Source organism: Myxocyprinus asiaticus, chromosome 21, assembly GCF_019703515.2.
Source record: "Myxocyprinus asiaticus isolate MX2 ecotype Aquarium Trade chromosome 21, UBuf_Myxa_2, whole genome shotgun sequence".
Taxonomy (NCBI): Eukaryota; Metazoa; Chordata; class Actinopteri; order Cypriniformes; family Catostomidae; genus Myxocyprinus; species Myxocyprinus asiaticus.
The window spans coordinates 1,611,427-1,622,631 of record NC_059364.1 but is presented as its reverse complement, the minus strand read 5'-3'; the positions used below and the strand labels follow the sequence as shown (position 1 = coordinate 1,622,631).

Here is an 11,205-nt window from a genome sequence, read left to right as displayed (position 1 = left end):
AATAATACAGGAAAACCAAAACTATGGTAATACTGTACAAATAATATGCATTATGCCAAAAAGGCAACAACAGTTTTACAGTAGTAACACCATGGTTAATTTGTAGTCCAATATCTCAATTGTTCAATCCATGGTTTCAGTACAGTAAAATGGCAGTAATCATGATTGTAGTAACCATTTTGTGATAAAAATTTATAAAATAAGTAAAAATAAAAAACATGGTGCATGTACCACAAACTAACCAAAATGATTATAATATAATTATTATTTTATAACATAGTTATGGTTTCCCAGTATTATTCCAATGGTTTTACCGTGAATATTACTAAAAATAGGGTTACTGTAGTAAACCTATGGTTAATTGTCATAATGGAAAAGCATAAAGCTACTGCGAAGAAGCCCAAAAATAATTGCGAGGGAAGGCAAAACGTTTTGTGAGAAAAGGCAAAACTATTGCAAAAGAACACAACTTTCAGCAAATAAATCCCTTTCCTGTCCTCTAAGGAGCTTTGTAGTAAATGACCACAAGAGGTGTTATTGCATTAATTCTCAACTTGACAAATTAAAAACATCAACATTTTCAGAAATATTAATTTATATGTCAATATTATATATCCCATATTATGTTACACTAAAGTGGTAAAGAAACGTGCATAATATTGAAAATCAAGCACTTTGTAGTTTTAAACTTTGAACACAAGGCATTAGATATAAAATGAAGGATCTGATTGCATGCCAACGGCAAACATATAAATAAAGCCTTGCTGCCAATAACTTTATACCTAATGAATAATAACAACAACTAAAACTAACAGATCCTTTTGTGTGCATGGATGGACAAGAACATCCTTTGAATAGACCAGTTTTTCCAAAACTTGGTCCTGAGAGGTAAATTCATAATTCACTGAATCATTCTGAAATTTCAAACACTATAGAAAATCGATTACAAACAAACATGGGCATTCATAGAACTGAAAAGACAAGGTTTTGTCAGAAGGGGGCAATACTGTGGCATGTTGTCACTTTCAAGTCCTTCTATTACCTTGTCATTCGTTCAATCAAAAAATAAGTATTCATTTAACAGAGCACTGTAACTTATGGAAGCCCTAAACAGCAAGTTAAAAAAAAAATGACTTGGATTATTTCTTTTATTTTTTATTTTTATTTTTAGGTGTCTTAGTGCCTTCCTAAGCCTATGTGATAAATAAATAAATCTGATTTTTTTTTCTCTCTTAGACAATTTTTTTTCTTTTTTAGCTAACAATTAGCATGTAGTACCAACCTCGACCACCAGGTGCCACTATCAATAAGCATGAAATCGTATGCTTACAAGGTGACAAAATTAAGCACAAGTAAAAGACAGCCTAATACTATGTGACTGACTGAACCACATTTGTTGAAATTTTGTTTTTGTTTTTTCAGAATTTTGTATATTTATATTATATATATATATATATATATATATATATATATATATATATATATATATATATATATATATTAAGAAAATGCAAATCAGGGGGCCTGTGTAGCTCAGCGAATAAAGACACTGACTACCACTCAAACTGGCCCGGTTGCTAGGGAGGGTAGAGTCAAATGGGGTAACCTCCTCGTGGTCGCTATAATGTGGTTCTCGCTCTCGGTGGGGCACGTGGTGTGTTGTGCATGGATGCCGCGGTGGATAGCGTGAAGCCTCCACGAGAACTTTGAGCGCATTGGGAATAGGGCATACCAAATTGGGTAGAAAAAGGGGAGAAAATCCCCCCTCCCCCCAAAATAAAAACCCCAAAACAAAAGAAAAAACAAATCAGCGAGAAAAAAAATAATATCCAGACGAAAAAAAAGAATTTTTTTGTTTGTTTTTTAGGACATAGGCTCAGGCAGTTACTTAAAACCTAACCTTGCAGTTCAGGGCTTCTGTAGAAACTCAAATTGTTTAGTAGAGTACAGTATGAGCTGTTGTAGCCTAATCCATATGACAAGCGCTTTAATGTTCAGTAGGTCCCAAACACAGAATATTTTATGTATGCCAAATAGATTACTGTAGTCCATGGCCTTTGGTCATTAACCTTTTCGCTTGTGAGTTTCTCCTGCACTGACGGACCCCCACAGTGTGAGTTCTGTAATGCACGCTGTAATTAAAACAAATCTTACACTTCACAGCAGATGCGCTGGAGGACAGATTTTATCACAGCAGGTGCACCAAAGATGTTTATCACGATTGATTATGATAGATAAGATGCGATTGCCGGCTATGCGCGCTGCCAATTTTCGTTGCAATGCAAGATGGGATTCGGAATTCATCTCATCATAGAAGCAAAAATCCAGCACTTCCACTTTCCCAGCCCCGCAAGTGGATGTGATGGACGGAATGGGAGAAAGCTTGAGTGGACTAACTAGTTTGTATATTCGTTGTTTGATGTCAGAAAACATGGCCACAGCACTGCATCAAAACAGTACGCTCCGATGGTAATGGCTTTATACTTTTATACTTTTTTAGTGATTGTTTGAATGTTTGTAACATATAAAAATAAATATATTGTGATGTTGAAAGGACTATTTGAGCAGCTGGTTCATTATGACAACCCCTTCAGTCCCTCTTTTGCTTGTAAACAGCAGCACAAATGCAGATCTCACCGGTTTGATCGTACACGTCTGAGCCCAAACTAGTGTAATCACACCGGTTTGATCGTACATGTGAAAGGGTTAAGACTCGGTTTAGTCCGTCCAAACAGTCTGTTACAACTCAGAATCCACAAACACATCTTGTGCAAAAGCTCAGAAGAATGAATCATTTGAAGCCAAATCACAAAGAGTTCACACGGCCCCTGCGATCCGACGATCGCCATAACTTGACCAAAAAGAGGCCACAGAATATATGGAAGCAAAAAACATGGAGCGATGGCTTCCGTATGCCATGAGGAAGACATATTACAGTCAGAGAGTTCTGGAGCGGTAAAAGACGTACACAAGTGAAAGGATGCAGACAGCGATGTACTGAAGGAGAGCAATCGGTCTGCTGAAGACGTCGATATGTTAGGCCCTTTTTCAGTAATATAATACTACATGTTTCCGTTACACTTCAGTCCGGACGGGTCGAGATATTCACATAAACATACACATATACACATAAAAGATACTCACTGACAATACTAATTTTCCAACCTCCACTGACACACACATACACACACCCACACACACACAGTCATACTAACAAACATAAATCATTGAACATTAAGTGGAGTTTAGCATTATTATCTGGTTAAAAGTACAGGTAGTAGGTCCAGTAGAGCAGGTTAACAAAGATGAATGAGAGTGGGAAGGTTAACCGCGAGTAGTTGTCTATGTAATGTGGGTTTTTCACATGACAGCAGTTGGCAGATCTCAGAATCTTCCGGAAAATGGAAATATTTTTGGCACAGCGGTTAAAGGTCTCCTCTTTGTCTTCACTGGTGGCCGGGCTGGAGGGCACGAGACCAGGCTCTCCAGCAGCGGTTGGCGAGGTCGCTCGGGCTGGAGGGTCTTTACGTCGTTTTACCCTTGACGAATTGCTGGCGATGGTGGTGACGATGCCGTTCATTTCCTCCTCACAGTTGTGCATGTGCTGACCGTACTGACACACAGAAACACAACGAAAGAGAGGCGATTATTAATGATGATTAATTAAATGTATTTGATTAAATGAAGTGAAGTATACATACTACAATTAAAGTAGATTTCTTTAGATTATGTCAACAATCAATGAATGCGATGACGCTGACTATTATGATTTTAATGATGATGGTGGTGATAATGAAGATGATGATGATGGTGATGATACAGATGATGATGATGGTGAAGGAAATGATTATGCTGAAGTTGATGGTTATGAAGACCACCATCATTATGGTGGTGGTCTTCATAACCATCTTCATAACCATCAACTTCATCATAATCATTTCCTTCACCATCATCATCATCTGTATCATCACCATCATCATCATCTTCATTATCACCACCATCATCATTAAAATCATCTTTGGTGGTGGTGATTAAGATAATGGTGAAAAAGATGATGGTGATGATGACATAGTTGATGTATATGATGATGATAATGAAGATAATGGTTACAATAACAATGATGGTGATGATGTGATGATGGAGACGACAAAGATGATTATGATGATGATGGTGATAATGATAATTAAGATTATGGTTACAGTTATGATGATGATAATGATGTGATGATGGTGATGGCAAAGATGATGATGATGATGATGATAATGAAGATAATGGTTATGATAATGATGATGGTGATGATGGAAATGAAGTTAATGAAGATGATGATGAAGATGATGATGATGAAGAAAATTATTATGATGAAGATGATGGTGATAATGAAGATAATGGTTATGATAACGATGATGATGATAATGGTGAAAAAGATGATGGTGATGGTGATGTTGATGATGAAGATGATGATGGAGGTGATGGAGATGAAGTTGATGAAGATGATGGGGATGATTGAAGATGATGATTATGGTGAAGATGATGGGGATGACCATCATCTTCATTATCATCAATCATCACCGTCATCACCATCTTCATCATCACATCATCACCATCATCTCCGTCATCATCATCTCCATGATCTTCATGGTGAAGATGACAGTGATGATGGTGATTATTGAAGATGATGATGATGGAGATGATAATGATGATGATGATGATCATGAAAATGATGAAAATGGTTATGATGATGATTGTGAAGAGATGAAAATATAATGGAGATGATGATGATGTTGATGATGAATATAATGGTCATGATAAAGATGATGGTTATGATTAAGATCATGGAGATGATGAAGATGATGGTGATGAAGATGGTGGTGGTGATGATTGATGATAAAGAAGATGATGGTAATGATGAAGATGATGGCGATGATAAGATCATGCAGATGATGATGATGATGGTGATAATGAAGATAATGTTTACGATAGTGACGATGTTGATGATGTGATGATGAAGATGATGGTGAAAAAGATTATGGTGATTACAATGGCAAAGATGATGCTGATGGTAATAATGAAGATAATGGTTCCGATAACAATGATGGTGATGATGGAGATTAAGTTGATGAAGATGATGAAGACAACTGAGATGATGATGGTGATTATGAAAATGATGGTGACAATGGTTATGATAATGGTGTTAATAAAGATGATGGGATGATGAAGATCATGGAGATGATGATGACGAATATGATAGTGATGATGAAGATGATGGTGATGAAGATGGTGGTGGTGATGATGGTGAAGATGATGATGATTGATGATAAAGAAGATCATGGTAATGATGACGATGATGGCGATGATAAGATCATGGAGATGATGAAGATGATGGTGATGAAGATGGTGGTGGTGATGATTGATGATAAAGAAGATGATGGTAATGATGAAGATGATGGCGATGATAAGATCATGCAGATGATGATGATGATGGTGATAATGAAGATAATGTTTACGATAGTGACGATGTTGATGATGTGATGATGAAGATGATGGTGAAAAAGATTATGGTGATTACAATGGCAAAGATGATGCTGATGGTAATAATGAAGATAATGGTTCCGATAACAATGATGGTGATGATGGAGATTAAGTTGATGAAGATGATGAAGACAACTGAGATGATGATGGTGATTATGAAAATGATGGTGACAATGGTTATGATAATGGTGTTAATAAAGATGATGGGATGATGAAGATCATGGAGATGATGATGACGAATATGATAGTGATGATGAAGATGATGGTGATGAAGATGGTGGTGGTGATGATGGTGAAGATGATGATGATTGATGATAAAGAAGATCATGGTAATGATGACGATGATGGCGATGATAAGATCATGGAGATGATGATGATGATGGTGATAATGAAGATAATGGTTATGATAGTGACGATGTTGATGATGGTGATGATGAAGATGATGGTGAAATAGATTATGGTGATGATGATGACAAAGATGATGCTGATGGTAATATTGAAGATAATGGTTACGATAACGATGATGGTGATGATGGAGATGAAGTTGATGAAGATGATAATGATAATGATGAAGATGATGGTGATGATAAAGATGATGATGATGATGATGATGATAATGATGAAGATACTGGTTTCCGATATCAATGATGGTGATGATGGTGAAGATGTGGGTGAAAAAGATGATGATGATGATGATGATGGTGATAATGAAGATATTGGTTACGATAACAATGATGATGATGATGGAGATTATGGGGATGATTGAAGATGATGATGATAAAGATGACTGAGATGATGATGGTGATAATGAAAATGATGGTGATGATGGTTATGATAATGGTGATAATAAAGATGATAGGACGATGAAGATCATGGAGATGATGATGATGAAGATGATGGTGATGATGATGATGGCGGTGGTAAAGATGACGGTGATTATTTAAGATGATGATGATGGTGATGATGAAAATGGTTATGATGATGATTGTGAAGAAGATGGTGATGACGGTGATGATTGATGATAATGAAGATGATGGTGATGATAAAAACATGGAGATGATGATGTTGATGATGAATATAATGGTCATGATAAAGATGATGGTTTTGATGAAGATCATGGAGATGATGATGTTGATGATGAATATAATGGTCATGATAAAGATGATGGTTTTGATGAAGATCATGGAGATGATGATGACGATGAAGATCTTGATGTCTGGAGCACAAATGCTGCAGGACCACTTACACACTGAATCTTTAATAGTTACTGTTAGAGGTTAGATCAAATCACTATAGTAACTCCGATAGTAATACTGATGTTTGACGCTGCAAACACCTCAAACTAATGATGACAAAAGTTATGATGGCGATGAGGTCCTTCGCTCTCTTACCATCAGTGCGTGGTTGCAGTCAGGATGGTGTAGTGTGCAGAAGTGAGCCACTGCATACTCGATCAGTGCTCCAAAAATAAAACTAAAGCAGATGCCAAGATACACATCTATGGCTTTAATGAAGCAGTTGGCATTGGGCAAAGACGTCCTGGCACCCATCATCAGTGTGGTCATAGTCAGGACAGTCGTCACTCCTTAAACAATCAACAAATAACAAACACACACACAGCTCTGCTGTTAGATACTGATATCTGGAGTCATACAAGACCGTTCTTAGGACCGTATGTGTTCTTGCACTTTGAATCAAATAGAACAAAAGGCAGATGTCTCACAACATGTTTTTAACTTTGCATGGCATCTTAAAAACATGGCACTCTTGCATGAGGCATGGCATAATGGTTAAAGATGTCTATATAGTGCATGCTGACAAAAAAATAAATGAAATAAATAAAATAAAAAAAACAGCGCTGGCAGACACAAAAACACGTTCGGTTTCTTTGGCAAACTTTCTTTCAACTGAACTTGAGTCCAAATATTCTTACTGATATATATATATATATATCTATATCTATCTATATCTATATCTATCTATCTATCTATATATCTATATCTATATATATATATATATACAATATATATAGTGCTTACCATTATATTCTCATTATAAGCAATGTATAAAATAGCAATGCTTAACATGAGCACTGCTGAATGCAGATAAAAACTGGCCAAAATTAGGCTACATTAAACATTAATGAGTCCTTATAGCATAGTTTATTTTTCCTGGGACTAGTTTATAAATTTTGAATGTCTTCTAATGTTTTATCTTAAACGTAACTTTCCGGTAAAATGGTCTTAAGGATGCTTGTAATATTCAAGGAGTATAACTATAATCTCTTCTACAATCACTCATATAATCACACAGAAGATAATCAAACGTCCGTACCTATGCAAATGCGTGCAGGTACCGATGACTGGCTGATCCAGAAAGAGACCCAGGACAGAACAACCAGCAGACTGGAGGGCACGTACGTTTCCAGAATGAAGTACAGGATGCTCCTTTTTAACTCGAAATGGAAGATCAGCTTGGGATAATTTCCTGGCCAGAAAAACAGAGGGTCAACACATCATCTAGGTGATGGAAAAAAAATAGTCTCTGATGATTTCTGCATGTCAATCATTTTGCGCTTTCTCATTATATTGTAGTTGAAGCGGATCATCTGCTTAATGCCAGATTCAGATTCAGATTCATAATAGTTGTCAGTTGAGGGCACTGTTTTGCTACTGTTGAGTTTGACAACCGTGGAAATGCACTAAAGTTGCTCTTCTGCTCTGTGTCATTCTCAATAGTATCTTTAATGTGCAGGGTTTTGGAAAGAGGGGGCATGGCTAATTCAACGGCTCAGTGTCGTGGAAGTTAGAATGGCTAAGATCGCTTACAGCACCTTTAATAAAAACTTAGATAACTAGTCTTCTAGCCAATGCAGCAGCAAAATTAATAGTAATTCCAGTGAAAATCCACACGGGAGAAGAAGCAAAAACTCTCTTTTTTTTTTTTTTTTTTTTTTTAATCTATACTCTGGACTGAATTCACAGAGTGCATCTGCATCTCTTTTTTTACTCCACTTTAGTTCTGATGGGATATCAATCCACTTAAATATTAAAATCCACCTAAATATTGCCATTTGTAATTTAATAATAATTATAATAATAATAACAACTGTTTATAATATTAAAGTGAACTTAAATATTATCTGAATACAATAATAATAATAATAATTGTTTATAATATCAAGTCAACATAAATATAACTGTCATTTGTAATATAATACAAATTATAATAATAGTAATTATTTATTATATTAAAGTCACCTTAAATATTGTTATTTATAATTTAATAATACAAATAATAATTTTTATAATATTAAAGTCGACTTGAATATTGTAATTTTTAATAATAATAATAATTATTATTATTATAATAACAATAATAATAAAAATAATTGTTTATAATATTACATTCAACTTAAAAATCATTATTTGCAATATAATAATAATAATAATAATAATAAATTGTTTTAATAATATTAGTCAACTTAAATATTGTAATTTGTAATAATAATAATAATAATTGTTTATAATATTAAATTCAATTAAAATATTGTCATTTGTAATATTATAATAATAATTATTATTATAAATAATTATATAAATATTATATATAAATTATATATAAATTAAATAAATAATTATTATTATTACTACAAAACATTAAAATACTATTTAAGTTGACTTAAAAAATAAAAATCGTAATTATTAATAATATTTTTACAAAACAAAAGCAATATATTTCAGTCGCAATTTTTAAACTATAAAACCCTCAGGCAGGGCTCCAGACTGTAACCAAATGGTCGCATTTTGCGACCGTTTTTCCCATCGGAGTGACTTATTTTTATTATAGGTTGCACTGGTGCGCCTTCGGTGTTGGCCAACTCTCTCTCTCTCTCTCTCTTTCTCGCTCTCCGCTTATTAGCTGCCATTTAATGTAAAGGAATATAAACTGGCAAATGCATCAAAAGTGGAACGAAACAGCGTTATGTGCTACCTGGATTAATGGACAGAGTTGCGCGAGCGCAGAGCAGGTGCATTTCCTCGTGGAGCGGTCTTGCCCTCTCAACTGTTTCGCGCAGTGTAAATATTTGTCCGCTGGCATCTTTCTAACTATAAATGTGCATATTTAAGATGAAATTTTTGCTTGTGTACTGAAAGCAAGCATTGACAAATGAACAAGAGAAAACACTGACATGCACAGATATAAATTAGCAGTCTTTTCACACATCAGTGCCCTTTAAAAATGACCATGAATTTACTATGGTAACACTAACTGTATTAACAATAGTATATTAGACAAATATATTCAGAATAAATATTATCATACAACAACTATAGCTCTACTGAATTTATAATAGGCTACATTAGGGTGTGAGGGAATATCTTTCATTTTCATTGCAACTGGCAGTTTCTAAATGTTTATATCTTGTATTTAGAATTATTATTTATTTATTTATTTATTTATAATTTTTTTTGGCAGAACACTTGCCGGATCGATACCCAATCCATTAAAAAAAAAATTAGCATCTAAGCTGATACCAATCCAGGAAAAAAATCCTTATAATTGTTTTATTTTTTATTTTTCCAGTAAAATAAAGTCGGTGTAAAAACCTCTGCTTAGAGACAATACATAAATTAGTTTACAGAGAAGTCCTCAGTGGTGTAGTTTATTCCCTCTTTGTGTACCTGTCTCATAGACGGCTTCAGAAACAGATGTGTAGTGGTCTTCTACGGTGTACTGGGCCAGTCGAAGAGTGTCCAACCCACTCACAGACTCATTCCCACGTGCCCAGTAAAACATCACGTCATTGATGTTATAGCCCCCTATGAGCAAACAAACACACACACAACAGATGAGGAGTGGACATCACATACATGATTCCAATAGAGTAAAAACAACTACAGTTCTCACCTGTCAAGCTCCAAAAAGGACCAAAAACACCATACTAAAGTATCATAAAAGCAGGCGATACAACTCAAGCACTATATTCCAAGTCTTCCAAAGCTGTACAGAGTGACATTTAAGCTTTTATAGATTCAAATGTGGGTCTGTTCCTCACACATAGACTTATGCACAAGTACTTTTATGATACATTTAAGTAAACAAGGGCAGTAAATAATGAAAGGATTTTCATTTTGGGGCACTTTTGATGACATTAAATAATGATAATGATTATCCTGATGTTCCTTTTTGGGTGAAGACAGACAGAAACCGTAAAAAGACAAAGATAAATGTCTGAAAGCTCTTTTTAATGAATCATAAACATGACTGTGTAATATCAGTGTGAGTCCTCTTGGTGGAGCTGTGTCACAGTAAGTCCTTCAAGCCATCAGATACTGTAAGATCTGTTTTTCTTGCGTCTGTTCCACGTGATGTTCATTAATGTTTGTTTTCTCATGTGTTCACACATATTCCTCGAGGACAGGAAACGCACATGTTGGAAAAATGGCTCATTATGAACGGAGCTGGAGTGTTTATAAGCCACGCTCACATCCGTGCACAAAACTATGAATCACTGCTGTCTATAGGACAACCTGATTATATACTATCTGTACAGTAGCCCTCTGTTTGAAAAAGTCACTGCAAGACAATTTAATGCATTGCATGCACTGCAGAAAATGTCCTAGCTGGAAACAACATCACTGAGTGGATGTCTCGATTAGGTGCCTGATTAAT

At 35.0% G+C, this 11,205-nt stretch overlaps 1 protein-coding gene across 1 annotated transcript in view; it reads right to left on the bottom strand.

Annotated features, from left to right (window-relative positions):
* Nucleotides 1–1,586: 1,586 nt before the first annotated feature.
* Nucleotides 1,587–11,205, bottom strand: part of LOC127411949 (gamma-aminobutyric acid receptor subunit pi-like) — a 60,638-nt gene continuing 51,019 nt past the window's right edge. The window contains exons 6-9 of the mRNA XM_051647908.1: nucleotides 10,215–10,352; nucleotides 7,864–8,016; nucleotides 6,921–7,114; nucleotides 1,587–3,613 (exon numbers count right to left, since the gene is read on the bottom strand). Of these exons, the coding sequence (XP_051503868.1) occupies nucleotides 3,263–3,613; nucleotides 6,921–7,114; nucleotides 7,864–8,016; nucleotides 10,215–10,352 (836 nt within the window). The 3' untranslated portion in view covers nucleotides 1,587–3,262. The remainder of the gene's footprint in view (nucleotides 3,614–6,920; nucleotides 7,115–7,863; nucleotides 8,017–10,214; nucleotides 10,353–11,205) is intronic.